Source organism: Rhinolophus ferrumequinum, chromosome 8 (genome assembly GCF_004115265.2).
Source record: "Rhinolophus ferrumequinum isolate MPI-CBG mRhiFer1 chromosome 8, mRhiFer1_v1.p, whole genome shotgun sequence".
NCBI classification, from domain to species: domain Eukaryota; kingdom Metazoa; phylum Chordata; class Mammalia; order Chiroptera; family Rhinolophidae; genus Rhinolophus; species Rhinolophus ferrumequinum.
The window spans coordinates 81,428,295-81,454,279 of NC_046291.1; the positions used below are offsets into that span (position 1 = coordinate 81,428,295).

Here is a 25,985-nt window from a genome sequence, read left to right on the forward strand (position 1 = left end):
ACATTGTCATGAATAGAATAAATTTGTCCCAGTCTTCATTAGATTTTGAAGGTGCATTCCTTGTTTCCACGTTTTACCTTCTGAGAAATCAACCTTGAATAGAGGCTTAGTAGCTTTAATTTTATTTGAGCAAATGGCAAGAGGAAAATGGTCTCACCAAATCCAGGCTTTTAGAGTTGCAAGGAAGCATCACTCTTGTTGGTACTTCTGAATTATAAAAGAGAAACACAATTCTCTCCACAACAATAAGTGGTAGACAACATCGTAAATACCCCTCTATGTATTTATCCCCAATTCTATAGGCCTAGCTGCTATTACTGGTAATACTTCTCATATTGGTTGTTGTAGCAATGTTCTGACTGCATCTAAAACATCACATGAACACTGAACAACAGAACCAGGTAAATAGGCCACAATTGTTGTATTATTCCTACAAACACCGCGAATTGAGGTGGATGGGACATCACCAAGAATAAGTTGCCGATAGTACTGCACTGCAATTAGAATTCAGCCTCAGCATCCAGACTCAACAAGAGACTTGGAGCCCTTGGGAGAAAATTAGCATTCAACGCCCCGCCCCCTTTTCTGCAACATACACACTCCACTCTGGCATCCAGGAATTTTATTGCATGAAAGATCCATAGAAATTAATCTTGTTTCCCTCCCCACCCCAGGATCATGGATTCCTCTAAGATCACATTCTTAGAATTCAGTACAGTTCACTCACAATGAATATTAGGATTCTGTATAACAATCAAGTGATTCCTCTCCAGAGAGTGAAAAGAGTATTCTGAAGTCTACGGAGAAATTGTGACTAAGAAAATTTTCCAAATTCAAAGCTATTAAAATTCCTTCTCCCTCCAATATCAAACATTAGGAAAAAAAAAAAAAAAGATGTTCACAAAAACTGAAATGCAAAAATGTCACCAATTTAGGCCATTTTTCCTGCATAGCAGAAATTGTTAGAAATATTTAAATTCTGCCACTTTAATTGGGCAAACACACACACATTGGTCCCTTAAAATGGCAATTTAATTATTCTCTTGTGTTTAACTTGAGCCAAGAAGAACTTTTCATGTTGCCAGATTTGTCAAAGGTATATCCATAAATGATAACAGTAGGAAATGAAAGCATTTATGACAAAGGAAAGTAATGGCTGAATAATCTTTCTGGTTCACTTCCACATAAGAGCAAAATGAAGCCTTTGTTAACGACTACAAAGGTATGCTGTAAGTTCTAACATGCCTTGAATGCAATTGTGACTGTGCTGTATTTTCTAATGCAGCAATAGTTTGACTCACTTTATTCAACTTTGTACAAGAGTACAAGTCTGTGGTATAAATCACTGTGTTTATATCATGTCCCCACATCTAAGCTCCCCCTGAGAACTGAGCTACTGAGCTTAGAGTTTTCTAAGTACTTTGTGTTTCTATGTGAATCTAGGTATTAATCTGAAAGCATATGGAAGTATAACTTGGCCTAAGATTTTTCCCTCTTCTTCAGATGCTTGAAGCAGATTGTACCAGGGCTTAAGAGGCTGCTAAATCTGCATTTGATGCACCTCCACTATTTAACTCCCAACTAACATGAGATTCCAACTCTGAACACCATTATTCCACTTTCTTCCCAATGACAACCTTCCTGTCCAATGTGTTTCCATTAAGAAAGCTGGGAAGATTAAGGCAGAAGAAACTTTAAAAATAGGTGATTGATAAGTAAAGCTATTTTTACTAAAGAAAATTTAGGGAGATAAAAATGTCAAGAAAATATTGAAAGTTGAAGATGAAAATAGGTAGGTCATAAATTCTTACCGTGTTTCCCCGAAAATAAGACCATCTTACACTAAGTTTTGCTCCAAAAGACATATTAGGGCTTATGTTCAGGGCATGTCCTCCTGAAAAATCATGCTAGGCCTTATTTTCCGGTTAGGTCTTATTTTGGGGGAAACATGGTATTTATGCCGATCCCTGAAGAGCCTAGAACTGTAGACAACAGTAAAGGGGGAGAAGGACAAGGTGGAACAGAAGATTGCCAAGGTCTGAAAGAATAAGCTGGAGTGTTTTATCTAAATTCTGTTCTTCCAAATTCAGAAGAGTCAGTAAGCATAGTCATGGTCTGTTCTGGAACAGAAAGTGTAAATTTTCACTTGAAAAAACTGACATTAGAGAAGGAAGAAAATTTAACTATCATTTAAAAAATAATGTTAGCCCTGTAAATGTAGCACTGTAACTTCGATTGTTGAAGCAGAGGAATATTATTCCTCTATGAGTCATAGGTCCATCGTCAAGGGTATGATCAGAGATGCCGCTGGAACAATGAGAGGCCATGTTAAAAAAAGGCCTCTGGTATGACAAACTTTACAGCATAAAAAGGATGCATTTCCATAGCAGGGAAACTCACATCTTGCTTCCCTAACCAAATTCCACAGGGGAGAATTTATGTGCACACCCAAGGGACACTGCTCTGTTCTACAATGTGGCTGGAACAGGTCACACCTTCATGTACAATAGAAGCATTATTGTCCACTCCTGGCTTTTCAATCATTGAAGTTAAATAAATCTGGGTCCGTTTTTCAGTCTCTATATGTTATCACTGTCCCAAACTCGGAAACCAATGGACGAGTGTTGAGGTTGTACCTGGCCAATAGGAAGTCAACCATGGAGGAAACTGTTTCTCCTCCAATTTAAAATTGTCAACTTTGGCAATAATTGGGCATTGACTTTGACATTTGAAAATGACACATCTGTAGAAATTCCCACATTCACAAATTCACCCAAAAAAACCACTCCTGGAAAAACAAATAATAATAACGCTACTCATCCATTACTAGCATTAGTAATGAACCGACTCACGCCAGCTCCTCAGAGTGTAACATTCATTTGTGCTACAGATCTTAGGTGTATTCTCTCGTTTCATTTTCACAATGATCCTTTGAGGCTGATGTTTTTATTATTATTCCTGTCATTAATTATTCCCGATTACGGCAAGTAGCAGAATTTAGGGATAGTTTGCAAATAGTCAACAGCACACATGTTAAATCTGTGAATGCTGAGGGGCCATTGTATCCAGAAGAATATAAGGAAATGGTATTGGAGTTGGTTTCCTATCCAATCAATAGCACCATCTGTCCCTGGAACAAACTGCCTACCTTCCTTGGCTCTCTGTGCAGTGGACGCTGGTGAGCTCTGGGTGCAGTACACCTCGCGGGTCTGGATCCCACCTCCACAAACGGGTCCTGTCACATGCCAGTGGGGGTCTTGCTGCTCCAGGAGGAGAGAGACTTGGCATTCTTTCCATTCAGAGGTTCTCCAGGAATACCTGTTTGGTTTGATTTATTTAAAAAAAAAAAAGAAGAAGTAAGGAAAAATATAAAATTGTAAAGAAAACCTAGGTCATGACAACAAGTGTGCATAATAATCACTCTTTCTAAGGCTAAATCTTTGCCTATGGATAAAGAAATCTACTGGCTTTGACTACTAAATCCCTTTTGTGTCCTAGAGAAAAATCACAGCAGCCTAACATGATAATAACACAGGATTAGAGGAGTGAAGGAAGTAAATATGGATAAACAGTGGATTTGTCTCAGCTTTGAAGCTATAAGAGAATAAAGAATAAAAGGAAGGAGTTGAAACTAAATAAGCCTAATTCATAGCAGCTGAACTTGTCATGGAGTTTCATTTCACAAACTTCTAGATAACTTTGTGTGAAATGTGGTCTTTCTTTTTTAGTTATTAGGATACTATTTGAATGTGTGAAGTTGGAATATATTAATTTAAGTGGACTGAGATGACCTCCAACTTTTAAAACTTCCTGACTCAGCAAAGTATTTCTACCTATTTGACCCCACTGGCATGAAGGTATACATATTAAAAATGAATTAATAAAGTGCCACTATATTTAATTGATGAGCACTTTTTTACATAAGCAGACACGCTGTTATTTAAACGGACTTAGGAATATGTCCTCCTGGTTTATAACTGGTTAAGAAACATACTAATAGGCAAACACACACACAAATAAGAAGTGAAAACACAATGTAGTTTGCATACAACTTGCAGAAAACAAAACAACTATAACAACACTATACTCTTACCTAGAGAATCATTTCAGACAGAATTTACTTGTCTGGGTTATTACAGCATTCGTACAACCCACAGCATTAATACCGTGTTTCCCGGAAAATAAAACCTAGCTGGACAATCAGCTCTATTGTGTCTTTTGGAGCAAAAATTAATACAAGACTCAGTATTATATTATATTATATTATATTATATTATATTATATTATATTATATTATATTATATTACATAAGACCCAGTTTTATATTATAGTAAAATAAGACTGGGTATTATATTAATTTTTGCTCCAAAAGACGCATTAGAGCTGATTGTCCGGCTAGGTCTTATTTTTGGGGAAACACGGTATAACCCTACCGTATTCACATAAATACCAACAGACTCATTAAATTCTGGAACAATAAACAAACCTAAGAACATTCTCCTATTTGCTGTCCCATTTCAGATTTTAGGGAAAAATTCTCAACTTTGTGACTGTTTAAAAGAAAGGAACAATGAAAATAATCTTGTGTCTCCAAGACTCTGACCTTATAGATAAAATTGAAATCAAGTAACAGACGTCAAAATCAGGAGGCAAATCTCTAAGAAACCTAATAGTGATCAAACCCCTCACAATAAATGACATCATTCAAAAAGGCTTGAAAGCTGAGAATCAGTCACAATCAGTCTTGTGAAAAGCACATTGTAGAAAAAGGATCTGGACAATGCTATGCGTTTTGTTCTAACACAATTATTCTCCCTCTGCGTCACTAAGTCACTTTCATATGGTTTTCCAAGGCTTGAAAATGAGTAAGCTGGGCAAGAGTTTGGAGTGAAGAGTTCAAGTCCTGCTTATGCCAGGTGAATATAGACAACAATACGTTTCTACTTTCTGGGCATCAGAGACCGAGAAAGTTCGCTTCTTCCCAGAGGTAGTCCTTCTCTGAGCGGGGTGGGGGGCAGTTCCTCAGCCCTTTCTCCTCACTCAGACAGCATTGTCACCCTATTTTCTATGGTCACTCAAGCACCAGACTTGTTCCCCATGCCTCTGAGATTCAAAGCACAGGTGGCTCTGTATTCCAGGGCAAGACACGATGAAGTAAAGGTGTGTTGGGGTGGATGGTTACCAACTTCTCATTTTAAACCTTCTTCCTACTAAGTTTCCCTCACAGAAGAGCTCTCTGGTTATTAAGGAGGGGGTGAGATAAGTAGCTGACTCCAAGGTTCCTATAACATAGCAAATAAGATAAGCAAAAAGCGGGTAGCGTGGTGCAGGCGATGAGCATGCTTTAGGGTCAAACCAGACTGGTCCTTGACACTAACTAGTCATGTGACTTTGGCCCCGTTTTGTTTTCTCATCTGTAAAATGCCAATAATAATAGAAATGTTGAACCCGGCATATAATAAATATTCAATAAATATTAATTCTCTTTCTTCTCATGTCCTCTACATGTGTCTTGGCCCTCTTTCCACCACAGAAAACACACACACATATATATACAATTCACATTTTATTTATGAGGATTTCACTGATTTTATCAAAAGTCCTAATTTTAGAGATGGAGGAATGCCACTGTATAACCTCCAGCAACCAAAGATCAGCAAAAAGCATAAAAGAAACAAAGTTTAGAATAATAGCCAGGGACAGTAATTTGTTTGCTTGTTTGGAAGGAATGGTCCATGGTGTATGAATTGCATTTTCAATTAATTTGTCATGACCTTATCAGAATTATCAGTGGAAACATTTGGGAAGTCATTAAGCAGAAAAATGAAAAGGAAAGTTTAATGACTACAGCTTTATATAAGTTAACAAAAACCCTGTTGGTAGCCCATTAACCAAAGATGCACAAACTCCATTCACTGGCAAACAACAAATTCTGTAAAGAAATATAAGACATTTGTCACTATCACTATTATTTACCACCTCAGAAAAAATACCAAGCCAGCAAGTGGCAGAGGAAGAAGCACACCAGTAGAGGACTTCTGTATTCCTTTTTAAAACGAGCGTCTTTTCATAGTCTTTCCTCATCCTTTTATCTTTATTTTTCTCAAAAGTGCTGTGTTTAATCACAAATCACCCAGCAGCCATGAAAACTGACCATCCTGAACTCCACCAACCTGGGAAAGTGTCTCTAGGATCGGACAGAATAAGAAATCAAAGGAGTTCGCTCAGTTAAACGTTACCGGCTTTCTTCTTTAGAAGTTGGTACAGTGACAGCCCTCCAGCCTCTGAACAACTTGGCTTTCTGACTGCCTGAGACATTTGCTTTAATGGTTAAGTCCCTGTCAAAGACGAGGCCTTTCCACCCTCTCTTTCCCAACTCAGATGCCTTTCAACACAACCTCATTTTGCCTTTATGCTTAGGAGGGAAATATGGGGATTGTCAAAGGCCAGAGTCCTACCCCTCCCCCCCGTAAGTGAACAGCACATGGAAATCAATTGTGGAAATGCCTCAAATACAGTAGACGGCCATGGACTGAAAGAAATTAGCCAATCCTCAGAGCGCCTTACCAATATGACCATGTAGGATCCATTTGCTTTTGTCAAAGGGTCCAGCTGAACAAGATAGATAAGGCATTAATTTATCTGGGCTACTAGGATATCATGACCTATCCCCCAAGTAATAGTAACAACCAATACTTTCTGCATGCTTACTCTGTGCACTACTTCATTTAATCCTCCCAACAAATCTAACAAAAATGTTATTTCCCCTTTTATAAATGGGAGAATAGGCATAAACAGTAAGCAATTCTCACATTATTAAGGGGAAGAGCAGGTTTCAAAGTCAGGTTCCTCTGATTCAAAAACGCATCTACTTAATGAAATGACATTCGGGTAGATTAAAACAGTGAATGGCAAACCAATGAAACTTGATCAGAGAATATAGAAAGCAAGTTCAATAGACAATAGGCACATACCAGCCTCGTCACTATGAGGACAAGCAAAGGTTGGTTTTGGTCTGAGGATGTGTGTTCCAGATCAAAGGGAAAAATTCCTCTGCTGGTTACAAAGATATCGTCAGCGACAAAACTGACCAACAAAATTTCACACTGCCATAATATTTTTCTTCCAGTCTCAAACACAATTATAGTTTGAGACTATTTTATAGCCAATCATTTTATAATTAGAGCACTGTGGTCACATAGGGTCAAATTTTAGCACTTTTAGGATATAGTGGTATGTTAATAAGAGAAACAAAATATAAGCCAAATAAAAGAATCTCTGATGGTAAAAACTGAAATTCCCACTAACATTTACAGCAGACAAGACTGTGAAGAAAAATGCTTTATTCAAAGTGCTAAAATCAAATTCCCTACATTTCTCCCGGGTGATTCTGCATCTTCATTAAACCTGCCATCCATCATCCATTCACATGAATTCATGAAAACAATTCCAATGCCCCACTATTAATGAGAGAGCACACTGTCAGCCACTGTGGAACCCCAAATCTCTGAAAAGGGGAATGCTCATAACTCAAATACTGAATGCATGGGGGAAAAACCATTTGTACAAGGACATTTAGTTAATATAAAGGCATGTGTGAGAGACTGAAGGCAGGAAGCAGCGGCAAAACAGGACTCCCTAGAAAAAGAAATCGGCCTGCCCAAATAATAAGGGAATCACTTACTCAAACATGTGTTCATTCATCCTTTCTTTCAATAAATAATTTGTGTGCTCTAACTATAACCATGCACAGTGTTAGACAATAGAAATGCATAGCAGTGAGCAAGAAAAAGTCCCTGACCTTGGGAAGGTTACCTACTACTGGCGCAGACAGAAATATGTCAATACATAACACGGCATCAGATAACACAGTGAAGAAAGACAAAGAGAGCTATTTCAGTGCCATGACCAGGTAAGTCCTCAGACTCCTGAATAAAACGAGGGAGTGAGTATAAGAATAAGTAGGCAAGGAGTGTTCTAAGCAGAGAGAAGAGCATGTTCAAAGCTCCCAGGGATGGTACCTTCTAAGAGAGCACAGAAGCAAGTGTGATTGAGATAGGCAGGTCAAGGCATATTGAGAGGAGCATTATAGGAAATGAGGGTGAGCCAAGGGCCAGGTTACAGAGAGCCTTGTAAGCAAGAGTGAGAACTGTGTTATTCAAATGCACTAAGAAATGATTGGAGTTTTGAGGAGAACTGTATATGACGATGTGATTTCAGTTTTAAAGGACCACCCTCGCTGCTGAGTAAATAGACTATGGGGTGGTGGAAGGAGGGAGACAAGTTTGGAAGTCTTTGACAGTCCAAGAGAAACAATGGTGGCTCCAGGGGAGACAGTCAGAGTCAATGTGGTGAGAAGTGATTAGATTCTGGATATACTGTGAAGGTGGAGACAACCTTGTAACAGGTTCGCTGTGGATGCAAGAGAAAGAGAGGAGTGAAAGATGCTTCCAAATTGTTGTTGCCCTGAGTTTAGCAGCACAATTTCTCGGCACAGAATTCTTAAGTGAGACAGCCCAGGATAGGGGACAAGAATGCAAACATTGGGACAACCATGTATTAGAACTGTGAAATTCAGTTCTTCAATTACCTCCTAGACTCTGCTTACTGAATCTTTTTCTCATGCCTAAAACTCATCACCCAGTTTCTTTAGATGTTCCCCATAACTTCAGTATACTCTTAAGAAATGGTCAATAAAAATTCATATTTAATATGTTCTCATCCTCAGGAGATATATGCAACTTAAAAAAAGAAATCAAGATTAAGTCAAAGAAAGGAAGCTTCTAATAGTAGATGTATATATTCCCATCAAGACATATATGAGGCAAATTGTAGATTAGAAAAGCCTACTTTAGGTCCTGAAATGCAATCACCCAGGTAGCCAGCATATCTTCCTGAGGGTGATGATATCCAAGTGAAGGAATCCCAGATTCAAACTGTCCTCCACATTGAAGTGGGGAGAGCAGAAAGAGTAAAAAATCAATTTACTGCTGTGAAGTAACGAGTAGTGATATCCTAAATTAGCAAAGCCAAAATTAGAAAAGTAGGCACGTTAGCAACAATTTTTAAAAGACCTCCATCCTACCATGTGACGTCCAGTAATTCTAATAGCGATAGGACAGCAGGACTATCAGTCTTATAGCAACTTCTGCCCTTCGGAACACATGCTTTGTCACTTTCACAAGGCTTAGAATTGCTTACGAAATGTGGGTTTCTTTTTTCCTTCTCCTAAAGGCTTAGATTTAAAGCAAAGCAACATAGGGTAGAATCTTAAGTGATTTAATTATGACAGATTGAAAGAATAATTGCATTAGTTAATGGACATGCTTTGACTAAGCATGTATAGATTTGCAAACACACTTGGAATTGAAACCCTGCTGCAAGGTATTAAAATTAAACGTGTGTATGTTAAAAATCAGTGTACTGCAGCATGACTAATTCATGATGATAATGTCTGTTGTCCTTTTAAAGTTGTAAATGCATTTAGAATAGAATTAACTTGTCGTTTTTTACTGAGCAGACAACCCAAATAAAGGGAACTGATCAAGCTTTATACATTTTATGCTCTAGTAATTTTTTTATTGAATAGAGTGGAACTATTGATTATGGAAAGCTACTCTGAAGTGCAAAGCTCTTTGCTCTTCAGCAGATGGCTTTGGTAGCCAAACTGCACAAATGTATTATTAATAGACTTCTATCGCTTTGCACAGCACTTAGCAGTACGTTAACGTTCTTACATTAAGAGGGGAACAAATCTTCTATCCAGGAAGACTTAAAGTGGCACAATGGGGACTCATGACACAACACGCACCACTAGAAGATAGACTCAATAAAAAGGCATCAGTCGCCTGTTGAACCAATTTACAAATTCTTTGAAATGGTTGTTTCTTTGCTAAAACGGATTCTCCTGAGGGTTCCAGTTCATGGCCCCTTTACTCCTGCTTAATTAACAATAAAAAAAAAATCCTTAAAGAATTCATTTGGCAATCATTTCTTGCGCTTCTATTATGTGCAGGGTGGTAGGTGCTGTGATAAATGCGACACGATACAGCAGGTGTGTTAGGTGATGTACATGCCATTCTGATCTGGAAGGCACACTGTTACAAATTCTGATCATAAACTTATTCCTCACCCTTTTTGAACCTACTTTTATAACCAATGACAACAGAAATTTCTTATCTGGAAAAACCAGATACATGGTTAGCAGAAGCAAGGCGGCCACTGGGGACCATGTCACCTCAAGTCCTGTGTGCCTATCCATTTCCTGTGCAGATATCTTTATTTAATCTCTTTGATGATGCCGATTCAGCTGTTCTTTATAAGAAATGACTGAATCCTCCACACACTTTTTATATAATAAATACAAATATGGAATAAAGTATTCTATGCATAATATTGTTCTGGCACTGCCATACATTTCAGCATTCATTCATTCATTCATTCATTCACCCATTGTTTATTGAGCATTTACTATGAGCTAGGTACTTTTATAGGTGTTATCCATTCTAAGCAGAGGGAAAACATAAAGAACAAAAAGCCATATCCATAGGTATGGGTTGATGTGCGGGAGCATTACTAACTATTAAACACTCTTTGAGGACATGGGTACCATATTCTGGATGCTCTAGTTTTAACAGAGTATATTACACCAGATTCTTAAGATGAACAAACGAAGTGAACACAAATGGAAAGTTAGCAGTTTCCCGAATTCTCCAGCAATTAGCAGTTTCAGGTCAAGGCAGGTGTTGAAAAAACATCTCTTCAAGATATATCCCAGCACTCACTTTGTGCCAATGGGCAAAGGAAGACAACGATGAAACCCAGCTGTTACCTACTCTCCTTTTCCTTGCCTCTTTCCCTGGCTTCAATATTCATCTAAAAAGATCCATCAACTAACACCCAGAGTTTTCTCAAGGGAAAATAATTCTATCTAGAACATCTAAAATTTAAGGCACTGGAACATCAGTGCCTTAAAGGGGTGTTAAGGAGATAGGCTGATCACAGCAGGTTGTTTTACAAGGAAATCAAAGTGAGCTGCAGGACCCCCAGCTAGATCTCTCTGTATGACCTATAAACTCATTGTGAAGAATCTCTAGATTACCCACATAAGGATAAATTCATATATACCAGAGACCATCTGTTCAGTGCCAGACGTAAGTATTGAGAATAAGTTTTACAAATTGGCTTTTCTATGTAATAATATCACACAGTCTATATATTACTCTCAGCTATGCAGCTCCTGCCCTGAAATCTTAACAGTTTTACTCTACATTGGTGACTGTCACATTTTAATAGTTTTGTCTTATAGTTGATTTCAAACTCTAAATGATCATTTAAGAGGTAAAACAGCCATTTTTGCATGCCTCCTAGTGAGGTGGTAGAAGTTGCTAGTGGGTTATCTGAGATGTCACTTCCAAAAAAGATGCCTACAGTTAAAGTTTTTCAATATTCTTCTGTGTTACAGTGTCTTTAGCCAGAATGGGCTCTCTACCTAAGCACAAAGGATCTGGAATTATAGTTGTTCCTGCATCACGTCATATCTCAGCTCACTGACAGTAAACATTTAAAATGTGTCCTCTGTCTTTCCTTATGCTGTCTAGTAGACATGGCCACCCTGTCATTTATGGCCTTAAAATGCTTTCCCCCTTCCTCTTAGTTGAGATGTAGGATCTAATATTTTAAGTGTTCATTAGGACATAGGAAAGGATCCAAATGCCAAGGTACCTTATCTTTCAAAGTTTTGAGACAGAGAACAACCTAGTGCCCAAGGTCATAAAGCCCAATGATAGGAGATAAACACACCAAAAGAAAAGGTGGCAAGTGACAAGCAGATGTATTCCCTCTCTCATTCTATCCTCACCCCATAATATATAATATGGGTGTTTAGTGTTATGTTGTAGGGGGTGGTATAAAATTACAAGTAGACTGTAATGCTGAAGGAAGTTTCTTGGTTATGTGTCTTGGTCAAAAATAGCATACTCTTGAAACAAGCTTAAGGCTATACAGAAAGCTAACTTATTGGTAGTGCTAAAAATTTCCCAGTTAGCATAACAGACTAGTCTCTGTCTTCTTTCAAGTTAAATTAGTTGTCCCAAGAAAACATCCAAAATGTTCTGGTCTCAGGGAATGCTTCTAGAATGGGCTCCTCTGGGTCACATTTTCTTTCATGGAATCATGCCTTAGGAACTGGCATTCATAGAGTATAGAACTGAAATCATAGTGTGTGGACCCGCAGGGGAAAGGAGTAGAACCAAAGCTATGCGACTGAAGATCGTCTTGAGCAATATTAACATACAGGACCTAGAGCTCTTTCTAGCTCCGTACTCTTCTTGGGATGTTCTTCCCCTAATTACCTGAATGGCTGATTTCCTCACTTCCTTTAAGCCATCCCCTACAATGCTACCTATTCAAATGAAGCTTCTCTAAAGACCCTGTTTAATTCTGTAATCTGAGTTGACCTCCTATCATAGCACCCTGAAAGCGTCCACATGTACCCTGCTCTAATGTTTTACTTTTTCCACAGCTCATAAGAAAACATAGTTTATTTCATTTATTATATTTACTTGGTATATATGTTCACTAAAATTTAAGGCCCATGAAGGGGAGGGAACTTTATTTTATTCTCTCTCTGAGGTAGCCCAAACACTTAACACAGTTCTTGGCACACAGCAAGAGTTCAGTGCATATTTACTGAATCAATGAGCATTTCTCCTATAGCAAAGATGGTGGAAGGGTAAAAGCCAAAACACATTCAAAGAGAGTTTTAAAAACACTAAAGTCCCAGAACTGTACATTTTCCTGTTGGGGAGAAATATGGTGAATGAAATTGCTTGATGCGTATGAATCGCTCATGAATTCTAGGAAAGCAGAAATGGACATTTTTGTTTCCTAATAGATTTTTTTTTTGTTTCCATTCCCCTGTTCACAATGAATTTTAATCACTGATGTCAAACTACAACAAAAGTTAATACACAACTTTTATGCTTTCCTGTGGAAGAGACCACAGCTCAGATTTCAGACAAATAAGAATGTCAGCCAATGTTAATTCTGTTGTTATTTATGCATTCTACTTTCCACAACCAAGTGGAATCATTAATTAACACATCATTCTCCCTAGCAAACACTGGTTGGTATGCAATGAATTTTCTAAGGCTCCTATTTCCTGCAAATTCATTACTTGAAAAGGTTTAAAAAAAAAAAATGTCAAGTTCAGTAACATCATCGAATTGCAGAACAAGAAGGCCAGGTCCATCCCTAATGAAATGTTTCAGCCTCTGTTTTCAGATGTTAAGGTTCAATCAAGCAAAGATCAATACAGAAATTCATCTTGGATATGCTATGAATGATTGCTAGTCCACATCATTTTGCTGGAAAAAATTATATATGTGAATACATGTATATGGTATATACACACTTATCTTGGTGTGTGACTATCATGAGAGTCAGTCTGATTAATGAAAAGAACAGTGACTTTGAACCAAATGGACCTCAATTTGAATCTGAACCAATTTATATACCTTTTACTCTCAAAATTGTCCCTTTGGATGATAAACTATGTGATTCTAAATAATCTTTTAAACTTTCTGATAAAGTTTTTGGCCATCCATAGGTCCTCAGTAAAAGGTAGATACAACAAATGTAGATACAACTGAATTTTTTCAGCAGCATCAGGAAGGAAGCACACTGACTTCCAACAGAATTGTGATAGTTATTAATAAAGAAAAAAGAAGGAAAAAGTGAAGGGATATCTATAAATCAGCAAACTGTTCAAAATATCTGGATAAGGTCACTTGCATTCCGTGAAAGGAATGAAGAGAAAAGGAACCAATGTCAAGGTCATTATTAAACACAGATTCTATTCCTAGAACCTTACTATTGAAAACCTTTCCAAATGTTGCCTCCATAGGGGAAAAATAAAAGATTTCCAATTACTCAGAGGAAATAAGTTTGCACCCCACTGAATTACTGTAGCATGCGTAACAAGGAAAGGAGGGATTGTCTTCCTGGAGGAAATGAGCATACCTGCAAATACAACAACAAAGGTTGCCATTCTTGTAGTGTCTCCTGCCTGCTGAGCACTGGCACTGACATTTCACATATCTGGTCTGTAGCTTTCCATCCTTCAACACAGCCAGTATGATTAGACATATTTTATCAAAGAGGGAGATGTCTTAGAGAAATTAGAGCTTGTCCAATGACACACAGCTAATAAGAGATGGAGATGCAATTCTAATACAGGTCTAACCAAGTTCAAAGGGGACAGAGATTCCAGGGTTTATGCTGTTTCCAATCCCATGCATTGCCTCAAAATTAGTGTTTCAAAGGACTGGACACATACTCAACACAATGAGGGAAAATTCTGTGAGACAATATCTTAATCTGTAAAGGATCTTGAACCCCACCTACATTCTCTGATTTTCAGGTAAGGAATAATAAGAACTAAGGTGTTATCTTAGTAAAAAATGAGCAATCATTATGTAAGGAGTATGTTGAATCTCTACTGATTTCAATGGTGAAGAGGAGGAAATGAGTAGCTAAGAATCTGACAAGAGGAACTCGCCCTTTTATCCACCTCCAGCACCCAATATATACATCATTTCACGTTTAGGGAATAGCCAGCTCCATCAGGAACACCTGCCTGTTGAGTGTTTAATCCACTACCATCCTCATGTCCCCAGATGATTCATTTCTCCAAGAAGCTTTTTGTTTGCTTCATTTCATTTCTTGCAGGGAAAATCATTCTCATATCTTAGAAACAACAGAAAATGTGTATCTAAAATAGCTACAGATTTAACAGATATAGTTCAGGGCAGTTGTCCAGCAAGAATTACCACAAATTCATCCCCAAAAGACCTGAACAACCAGCCCCAAATGACTTCTGTCATTATCAGACTGGGCCCATTGTGGGACAACAGAAAGGAAAATATACTGGAGGCCTTGATCAAGAGCTATGTAGCCAGAAAAAAAATATTATGAGTATCAAGATGTTAAAATATACTAGCTACCAATCTATGGTAACCCTCTGTCCAACATTCTCTGACTCCCAGGGGATTCTGGAATAGAAATGCTACCAGGTGGCAGTTAGATTTGGAGGTAGAACTGCATAAGAAATGGGATGCCGCCCCTCATTAGCTGTGTAAGCTCAGGGATTATTTAATCTCTCTGAGTAGTAATGTCCTCACAAAATGGAGATGCTATGAATGGTTTCTTAGGCTGTTAAAAGTATTAGATATAACATACAATACGATAAATAACATTATCGAACATTTATTATGTGTCAGGTAAGGATGAAGTAAGCACTGCTAGTGGATGCAAAGTGAGACACCAGAATTAAATCGCTTGCCAAACTTTCCATGATTAAAAACTCACAGAAATAGGACTGGAGCCTAGGGAATCAATACCAAAGCCCATGCTCTCAACTCAATGTGCTATCCTGCCCAGTATGAAACTCTGGACTGAGGAAAGACTCAACAAATATGAATCATGGCTACTGTTGCCATTGTTAATATCCCTAAATCACACAAAATGAGGCTATATATAGCACTAAATACTCACATCACAGAACACACAGTACCTGGGACATAGCTGCAAAAGTTCTCCTTCAACAATGCAGGCCTCCTTCTCCAGAAGTTCAGGGCACTCCTTTCCACCTCCAATAGCAACGTGCTTCACATTTCGGCTCCTGCTCCTAAATCCTGGTGAGAGGCTCCCTGAACGACACGTCTTGGAGCAGGGACTCCAGGAGGACCACTCGGTGGTCTCACAGTCTTTCGGCATGATGCAGGACTGCACAGTCAGAGGGAAGGAGTCTTGCTTACAAAGGCTAAAGGAACACAAGCAGAAACCAGTAGGCCACGCATTAAATGGATGCAACCAACACTATGCAGTGCCTACAATTTAAAAAAATAGTAATAAAATCAAATCTAGTTTAAGCATCTAGATTTGAGGATTTACCAAAAAACATCGGAGGAATCATGATAAAATATTGGAGGATATGCATTTAAAAAACTCTATGTTCTACCTTATTTGAAACTGTGAAATTTCACTCTAGCAAGATGCATGTAAGGTGAGTAGACCTTATCATGGAGGCTCTTCCAGTGTGCTTTCACCTATGATACAGTCTACAGTTACCATTTACTGACTGGTCCTTACGTGTCACCCCCTGTGCTGTACTTCACAGGTACTGTCTCATCACAGTCTCACATGTTTACCTGTTATTATCTCCATTTGCAGATGAGAAAACCTCGGCCCAGGAAGGCTAAATCATTTGTCTAAGGTCCGACAAAGGTAAATGTAAACTTTAGAGCAGGGATGTCCAAACTTTTTTCAACGTTTTTCACCAAGGGCCATATGCGGTAAAATACACACACAGCCGGGCCACTCACTCGAGGTGAAGTACGTATTGCCTCACCTGGTTTATTTAAGTGAACTAAATATTTTTTTGGAATTTGCTCTGGGTCAATAAAAAATGGATCGCGGGCCGCAGTTGGCCTGCGGGCCGCAGTTTGGTCACCCCTGTTTTAGAGTATTCATCTATCCATTCTTTTAAATCCTGGGCTATTGAAAAATAAACCAATGTAATGTTATGTTTCCCCACACTGTTAGGCTCTGAGCATCAATTTCCTCATCTGCAAAATTCAGGTGCTACCAAATATGAACAATCTAATTGGGAAACAGATAAAGGCATGAAAAGATATACTAATATGATAATGTCAGGCACTCAACATAAAAGTGTTTATGATGAGGACAAACACACTGATAAGGCAGCGACGGACCACCTGGGGAGGCAGGCGTGGAGGTGGGGGGTTCTATGAGAGCACACCAGCTGTATTTTAAAAGATTAATAGGAGTTTCTCAGGCACAGAAAGAGTATTTTAAGAAAACAGCATATTTGAAGACGATATAACACTTTGTGGAGATGGGAACCCGTGGTATGCTAAAGTTGGATATACTGTTTCACAAGAACCAATTGTTAAATGCTCAGGAATTTTGCAAGCCCGTTGACTTCATGTAAGTCATTTAAACTGGCCATGGTGGGAGTATTTACACTAGAGATATCAGCAAATGCTAGGAATCAAGCTCCTGAGCCCTGACCCCCGAGGACTGGTGCTTAATCACTTACAAGCATTCCACTGGGGGAAAGGAAAAGCCAATTTGTCCATTGTCATAAATTTTTCAAGTTATGAAGCATAAAGTGTAAAGAGGAAAGTGGATAGATATTGGGAGTGTGGGTTGTTCAGAAACAGTTCTGGAAAGGCTTTGTATCAGGGGCTAAGGAATTTGGATTTAATTGAGCATTAAATAATTTTAAATGGAGGAAATTCAGTTAGACTCATATAGGAAGATAATATTTCAAATATTAATTGGCATTCTTTTCTTATTTTCACTTTCTTTGTGTTAGCCTTTCCCTTAGTCAATCAAAAGTAGTCATTACTTTGGGGGAAGAAGAGGATAATTTTGACAGGAATACAAATCAAAGAAAGAGTCAATGCTCAAATACTGACTTCCAAAAATTGGGCCTATGGAATATTGTGGAATAATGGGATCTAGACAAGATTTGGTAACAGTTGCTCTGTATGTATCTAAAACGAGAGAAATATTATAATGTTTCCAAGTTTCTGACTTGGGAAAATATGTAGATAGGGGAGCCACCAACAGAGAAATGGATTGTAGAAGGAGGTATGCAGGGAGAATAAAATATGCTCATACTTGGCCATATTTGTGAGTAAACTACAGTGAGGTTTCCATATTAATATCCTTTGTGAAGCTATGGAGAGTTAGCATGGCTTTCAAAACTCACAATGATTTGAGATACACTCTTGGTCCAATATTTTATTTTTGGTCTATTCAGATCATGTCATTCCCTTCAAAATGAAAAGGCAATGTGTACTTTATTACCATTACTAACTTCAGTGTGACATTCTGGGACTTGGGGGCAAGACACTAGAAGAATCTCCCTTGAAAGTGTCCTGCCTGACGTAGAATGTACTATCACTGTGCCATGTGGCGGTAGGGGGACAGGGACACCTCCGTCTGTTGTAGTACAACAACGGGAAATTGTTCATCAACAAGGAGTTTCTAGGTTTTGACTTTCAGAAACTTGTTATTGGCTGACTTGTGTGCTCCCAAATTCATATGTTGAAGTCCTAGCCCCCAGTACCTCCGAAAGTGTCTGTATTTGAAGATAGTCTTTAAAGAGGTAATTCAGTTAAAAGGAGGTCACCAGAGTGGGTCCTAATGCAATATGACTGGTGTCCTCAGAAGAAGAGATTAGGACATAGACACACAGAGGGAAGACCACGTGAAGACACAGAGAGTAGATAACTACCTACAAGTCAAGAAAAGAGGGCAGGGAGAAACCACTCCTGCTGACACACCTGATCTCCGACTCTCCAGCCTCCAGAACAGAGAAAAGTGATTTCTGTTGTTTAATCCTCCAATCTGTGGTATTTTGTTAAAGCAGCCCTAACAAGCTAATACAGAAATTTTATAAAGTTTTTCAATTTGCGTATGTAACAAAAGAGTTACAATTTCCAAGATGGACTTCCTTCTTTCTTTCATAAAGAAGGTCCCATACTATGCAGTTCTCTGTCTACATTTGAAATGGTGGTTTGTTTCTTCCCATTTAGCAGCTTTCATTCTCTGTTGCTTATCTTGCCTGAACTGACTTTCCCTATTAGACCAGTAGAATGGATAATAAGGCTCTAACAGTACAAGTATTTGCATGAAGTATTTGCAGTGATTAATCAAGGGTTCTTGTGTTTTTGAAAAGGGCTCCTAATTCTTGGGATTAGAAAGGGGATGTGTTCCATTGATTACATATTTACTTATTTTTAATGTTATTGTCACTAACCTGCATCATTGGTTTAAAAAAAATAATAACAACCATAAATCACAGGGCCCTGGTCTAATTTGATCAGTGAGATTTCATTTTACAGGAATATTGGGATATTAAATGGTAAATCAGAAGGTCTGTGTCCTGGATTTTGCATCACAATACATTAGCATGATCTTAGTATCCTGGCTGTTTAGTTTCATTGCTGCAGGAAAAAAGAAAAGAAAAAAAAAAAAATGTGATCCGCTCACCCCCCAGAGCTGTGGTGACTTTTAGTGTAAGTAAAATCATCTTGTAAACTAAAGCCCATAACAAAGATTCTTGTCTACACCCAGAAATGGGAATACATCCTTTCAGAGAAGGTGATGTGCCTTTTTAATAAAACAAACATATACTGATGATCTGTCTCTTTAAAAACAAGATGATATGGTGATTATACCTCCTTGACATTTACAGAGTATGTTGTCATTTATGAATGGTTTCACAAGTATTGAACTGTAAAGGAAATCTTTAAAACTAAAAATTAGTAATTCTTACTTCTGGAAACGTAAAGAAATCTTTACTTACAAATTAAGGACAAATTAAGGACTCCTATAAAATAAAAATCACCAGAAACATATCCTCACTTTATTAACACCTCAGTTACCACTTTAATATCAAACGTCTCAAATATTCTGAAAAAAAAATAATAAAATAATTACTCCTATTTTTTTATTAGCAAAGGCCAATATTTCCTTCAGATTTCATTAATAAAAAATTACAAATTTTGGAGAAATCCCCTGTATTCTTTTTCAGTCACAGTCCATCTCATCCCCAGACACAGCCACTGTCCTGAAATTGATTTGTATTAGGTATTCTCCACCACATTTTTATATTTTAACTGAATATGCATATATTCATAAATAGCATGTAGCATCCATTGTCTTGCATGTTTTTAAAACTTTTGCTTAAATTATTTTTCTCACTTAATATTATGACTTTTAGATATATCCATGTTGATAAATGCAGATATTGGTCATTCATTTTTATTAGTGCTCATATTCTAATGTATATTTATTCATTCTCCCATTAGTGCACTATTTGGCAGTGCTTAATTTCTTGGAATTCCACAGGATTATGTATTGAAACTCTATTCACATGTGCTTACTTGTTACACATGTGTAAAAGATTTTCTCTAGTATTTTTGCCTGGAGTTGGACAATATCCATGTAATCAAATGTACTAGATATTGTCAAATTTCTCCTTTCCTTCATGTTCAAAACTCTTGGTATTATCAGACTTGAGACTTAGTTTTTCCGAAATGTTGAGACAGTACATTTGGTTTTTCAGATTACCACTGAGCTTTATATTCTTCTCACATCTTTAGCAACTATTCCAATTTCCTATTATATGAGTTGACCCTTCCTACTGTTGGGCCATTATGGTTGCCTGACTAATGGCCCCCCAAAGACGTCCACATCTTAATCCCTGGAGCTGGGAATATGTTACCTTACATGCCAAAAAAGATTTGCAGATGTGATTGTCAAGGATTTTAAAAAACAGAGATTATCCTGGAACAATGTAATTACAAAGGTCCCTATAAGAAAGAGGCAAAAGGGCCATACACACAAAAGCACATGTGATAACAGGATCACAGGTTGGAATAATGTAAAGCCATGAACCAATGTGGCAGGAAGCCGCTAGAAATTGGAAAATGCAAGGAATCTCCAGGGGAAAATAAAACACAAAACATCCCCATTTCAAGATTTCTTAACTTTTAGGCCAGTGACCTCCAGAACTATAAAATAATACATTTGTATTCTTTTAAACCTCTTTGTTTAGTCATATCACAAAAATCAATGGGAAACTAATATATCAATTTTTTCTATTGGACTACTCTTTTCCTTATTGAAGCTAAGAAGAATTTATATATGATGATAAATATATAGACACCTAGATACATTCTATATAATAACCTGTTGTTTGTTTATGTTACAAATATCTTTTCCTACAATTTTATTTTTAATTTTGTTTACAGTGGTACATATTTTGTTGTTGTTGTTCAGTCTTTCCCTTTATAGTTTGTGCTTTGTATGCCACATTTAAGATTTTTACACTATCCCAATGCCATAAAGTTATGCTCCCATATTTTTTCTTCTAGAAAACTTTTTAAATTTCTGATTTCATATTTAGATCATCAATTAATTTGAAATAGATTTTTTCATGTACAGTGTGTTATAGGACCTTCTATTTTGGAAACACCAACATTGCATACATTTATCTTTCTTGTTTAACCTACAGAAGTCTGATAGTTTTTTTCTATGTTCGGCGTTTGTTTTGTTTTTGTTTTGTTTTCTTTCAAAGAGATTTTCTCAACATTATCTTTAAACTTTTTGTTAATTTATAACTTTTTATTAATTTAGTATTCAAGTTTTTAATGTCTCAGATTTCTTTCTTATTTCCTACTCACTCCTTTTTAATATATTGTTTTTATTTCATGAATTAAATATTTTACTTCAAGTCTTTAATAATATTAATTGCAACTTTTTTTTTTTTTCACTTTAGTGATCCTTTGCTCTTATGGATTAGAATGAGGTTTGAAAAACAAAATATTTGCTAAACTCACATAATAATCTACTCCATAAATTAACATATTCCTAAAGTGCTAACTGTATCCTTCAGATAACGAAAAAAAAAAAAAAAAAAAAAAAAAACTAGCCAAAATTAATTAAGAATGTATGAATAAAGTATTGAATTGTGAAAGTATTTTCATTTCTATTAATCTTATTTTTAATCAGGTAATATTTGTTTATAGAATTTCATACTTCCAATATAGGTTTTACAGGTTAAAGAGCTATTTTTATAGAAGTGAAAGTGCAACTAACTAAAAAAGTGCTTTAGAAACCTTAAGAAAACAGTGGGCCATCTGAAAGCACAGTTATTCCAATTATTAGCAAAAACACTGCTATCCATATGGTAGCAATTTACACAAATTATAGCATAATAACAAGTGAACAGTTGCTTCTGGAGCTTACAAATTGTAATTTAGAGAATGATTGCAAGATGAAATCATGAAAATAACACCAGGGAATAAAACGTGAATGGAGAAATGAAGAGAAATGAACCAGAACTGAGATAGGCTTAAAAAGAATAGGTTTGAGAAATTAGATAAAATATATGTGTGTTTTTTAATAATTTTGATTCCAAACAGGTAGCATTTTTCTGCCACCAGTTAAACAAATAGGAATAGCTTTTTTAAAAATATGAGAGTAATAACCCGAAAAAGAAAAAAAAAATGCACATACCAAGGTTTATGTGAACTATCTGGCTGCTTTAGAGACTAGACTAAAAAGTGAGCTGCCTACTGCAATATAAGATTCAGCAGGTAAAGATATTTGAATAAGTAGAGTTTTTTAAACATTGTCTGGAAGACAATTTCGAAAACATAAGAAATAACTTAAAATTACTAAAAGAAAATATTAAGGATTCCTGTGAAATTTTAGCTAGAAGATTAAGAGTTTCCTTTTCTCTCTAACCTCCTTGATTAGACATATTAATCTGAGCTAATTTTATGTCTTGTGTGACAAAAATAATGTTTATGTTAGATTAGAATTTATACCTAAGGGGGGGGCACTGCTTGAGATATATAACTTTTTTCTTTCTAATTCTCAATAACATAAAACTGAGCTATTAAAATGACTCTTAATTTCTTACTTTGATTTATACCATTTTAAACTTTTTAAAGAGTTAATAATCTTAAAATCACGCACTAAAGCTAAAATAGCAACATGAAATTATATTTTAAATATGCTGTTCAGTTGCTTCTGTGGGACAGAGAGATTATTCTATAGGTATGAGATAAGCACACAGATATACTGAGGTAGTAAATCCTTGAGAAGGAATATTCTTGAGAGTGATATTATATCAAAATGAAATGTTTTTAGTATTGTGATTATTTCCTGTTACTAGAAAACATGTTCAGCACAGATTTAAAATGCACTGCAAGTCTCAGAATAAAATGGATTTTTTATCTTCTCCAAACTTCTTAAAGTACTAAGAATGATATGTAGCTACATATTTGTAAATGTGTGTGTGTAAATGGTTAGAGATGAAAGCAATATCAACAACCACCTTAAGGTCTTAGCCACTACCCTCATTTTACAGAGAGGTAAACTGATATGTACTAAAAAAAGTAATGTGGTTTTCTGATGGGCTCACAGGAAATACATGTAGAATGGCCAAAATTGAAATTAAATTCCTCTGTCTTTTAGGCCAAAATTCTGTTTACAGTTCATCCATGTGAGAGTTCTTATTACAGGCTCAAATTTATAAGACCTGAATGTTACATTGTAAAGAAAAAAGCCTATCTTGACTTCCAGGTTTGGAAAACAATGGCAGCTGCTACACCCTGAATTTGTCCTACCACTACTACCTCCAAAAACTATCAACAAGAAGAGCAAATGAAACACATTAACTACCTTTGTGTTCACCACTACTACTGGAGACAGAGAACATATACACAGATACAGGCAGGCGCGCGCACACACACACACACACACACACACACACACACACACACCTTCAAATCACATGTAAGCTGAAAACAATTCTATCAGATTAACCACTGACCACCTACAGATGCAACTTACTGAGTATGTAAGAGATGCCATAAAAAAAGACTAAAAAGAAGTAAAAGACTTAGATGAAATATAGACAAATCTTTTCTAGAACAAGAAAGCTCACCAATAACTTCAAAATATTGAATGCAGGTCATAAGTTGGTAGCTCACAGCACAAATACAGGGAAGAGGTTGAACGTGTGCAGGGCTGGAAAGGGAAGTTTTGGACAACTATTCCTCTGAAGGACACTCTTATATAGAAAGAATGGCTGGTAGTCCTTAGAAAGGAGGCAACAAATGGAAAGAAGGAAATAGTGAGGGGAAATTCAGGACCCTGCAGAAACAAAGGTGAAACAAAGCACACCAATCTTTCCTCACCACCACTACTAGCAACATCTACAAATGAAATCTCACAAAAGAGGGCAGAACTGACAGAAAAGGATATTCTTGAAATAGGAACTGTTCAAGAAATAAATAGAAACAGAAATAAAACAGACTACATCTATTCAAAACTACAATGAAAACTCAGAAAATGTAAAAGATTTTCTGCTGGTAAGAAGTCTCCTCCAAACAACCAGGAACAAAGCAGAAAAATATTGTATTAGAACACACAAAACTGCAATAAAAATCCTCACATAAACATTTGGAGATATATTTTTTAAAAATCTACATTGAATCTCAAATACAAAAACTAAGGCCACAATGGGGGAAAAGGGAACAAATAAAATGAGGATTGGACTCAGAAAGAAAAGAGAAGGAAAAAAAATCACTTCAAAAATAAATACCAAATTACATGATGCCCAGAAAAGAAAAAATTCAAATAAAATATAATATAGGGCACTGAAGGAAAGTAAGGGAAAAAAATAAGGAGAAATAAAATGAGATAACGAGGTAAAATGGGCCAGAGATAGTAGATGAAGTGGAAAATAGGCAGGGAGGTCCACCATACATATATTAGATGTCCTAGGGGTGGTGTGGGGGGAAATGAATACACTGGACCAAAATAATGTTTACAATGTTATCCTCAAAATTTTTTTCCAAAAATGAAAGATCCAAATAAATACATTGAAAGGACTCACCCAATACCACAGAAATCTGACCCAGAATAATCAACTGCAAGACACATTCTAGTAAAACTAATAGTCTTTAAAGATAAAGAAAAATAATCAGGTTTTCAGACACAAAGATGAAATACCTTTCAAAGACCAAAAAAATTAACTGGCAACAGACTTGTCAAAAACAACATACCAATCAAAGCTGCAGTGGAGTAGAAATATTCAATAAAAGTGAAGAGAAAAAGTGAACCAAGAATGTCATACCCTGCTAAGCTGTTATTTAAATAGTTTTCAATCTGCCAAATTCAGGAAATACTATATATTGTGATTTTTCCAGAGGAACCTACTGAAATTTGAGTTTTACCCAACCAAAGACAATTTGGAAAGATTTGGCAAAAGGACCTAACTTAAGTATTTTATATATATTAACTGTAAAGCTAAGACTACAATGAGGATGAGGTCATGGGTAGAAGAATAACATATAAACATTACATGTTCTGAGAAGTAGAAATAATTCACCTAATGGATAAAAGGATAAGGGAGAGAAAAAATGGGAAAGTAGAATAAGAATATGGTAATAAGTGGAGGTCGTTTTAAAATGATGAAACATATAGTAATAGATAAAGTTAGAAACGTACAATGGAAAACATACGTTTTTTCTTAAGTGAGCAAAGAATATTCATAAAGATTGGTTACAGATTATAACACAAAGAAATCATCCATAGGTTCTATAAAGTAGAACTATTATAAACTATAATCTCTGCTTACAGTGCAATAAAACTAAAATTAAAAATAAAACAACAACAACAACAAAAACAAAAGTCCTTATCTGGAAATTAAACTATCTTGCATCAAACAAATCTCGGGTAAAAGGGGAAATACGAAAAGAATTTATAGAATTTTTGAAATAAAATGATGATAATAAAAATACTACATGTTCAGAATCTATGGGATCTATTTAAAGCAGTGATCAGAGGAAAACTGATAACCCTAAGCATGTATGTCAATATGAATAAAGATAAACTAATTACATACTACCCAAAATATTCTACAAATTCAACGCAAACCCTATCAAAATTCCAGTGACAATTTTCACAGAAATAGAACAAATAATCATAACATATGTAGGGAACCACAAGAGACCCCAAGTAGCCAAAGCAATCTTAAGAAAGAAAAACAAAGCTGGAGTCATCAGACTCCATGATTTCAAACTATACTACAAAGCTATAGTAATTAAAACTGTATGGTACTGACATAAAAACATACACATGGATTAAAGAAACAGAATAGAGAGCCCAGAAATAAATCTGTAGACATATAGTCCATTTATTTACAATAAAAGAGCCAAGAATATACAATGGGAAAAGGACAGTCTCTTCAGTGAATGGTGGTGGGAAAACTGGATAGCCACATGCAAAAGAATGAAACTGGATCACTATCTTATACTGTACACATAAATCAACTCAAAATGGATTAAAGGTTTGAAAGTAAGACTTTA

General features: G+C 36.4%; 1 protein-coding gene across 1 annotated transcript in view; it reads right to left on the minus strand.

The window, feature by feature from the left end:
* Positions 1–25,985, minus strand: part of THSD7B (thrombospondin type 1 domain containing 7B) — a 797,596-nt gene that overhangs the window by 484,608 nt on the left and 287,003 nt on the right. Inside the window, exons 4-5 of the mRNA XM_033111445.1 lie at positions 15,575–15,823; positions 3,149–3,318 (exon numbers count right to left, since the gene is read on the minus strand). Of these exons, the coding sequence (XP_032967336.1) occupies positions 3,149–3,318; positions 15,575–15,823 (419 nt within the window). The remainder of the gene's footprint in view (positions 1–3,148; positions 3,319–15,574; positions 15,824–25,985) is intronic.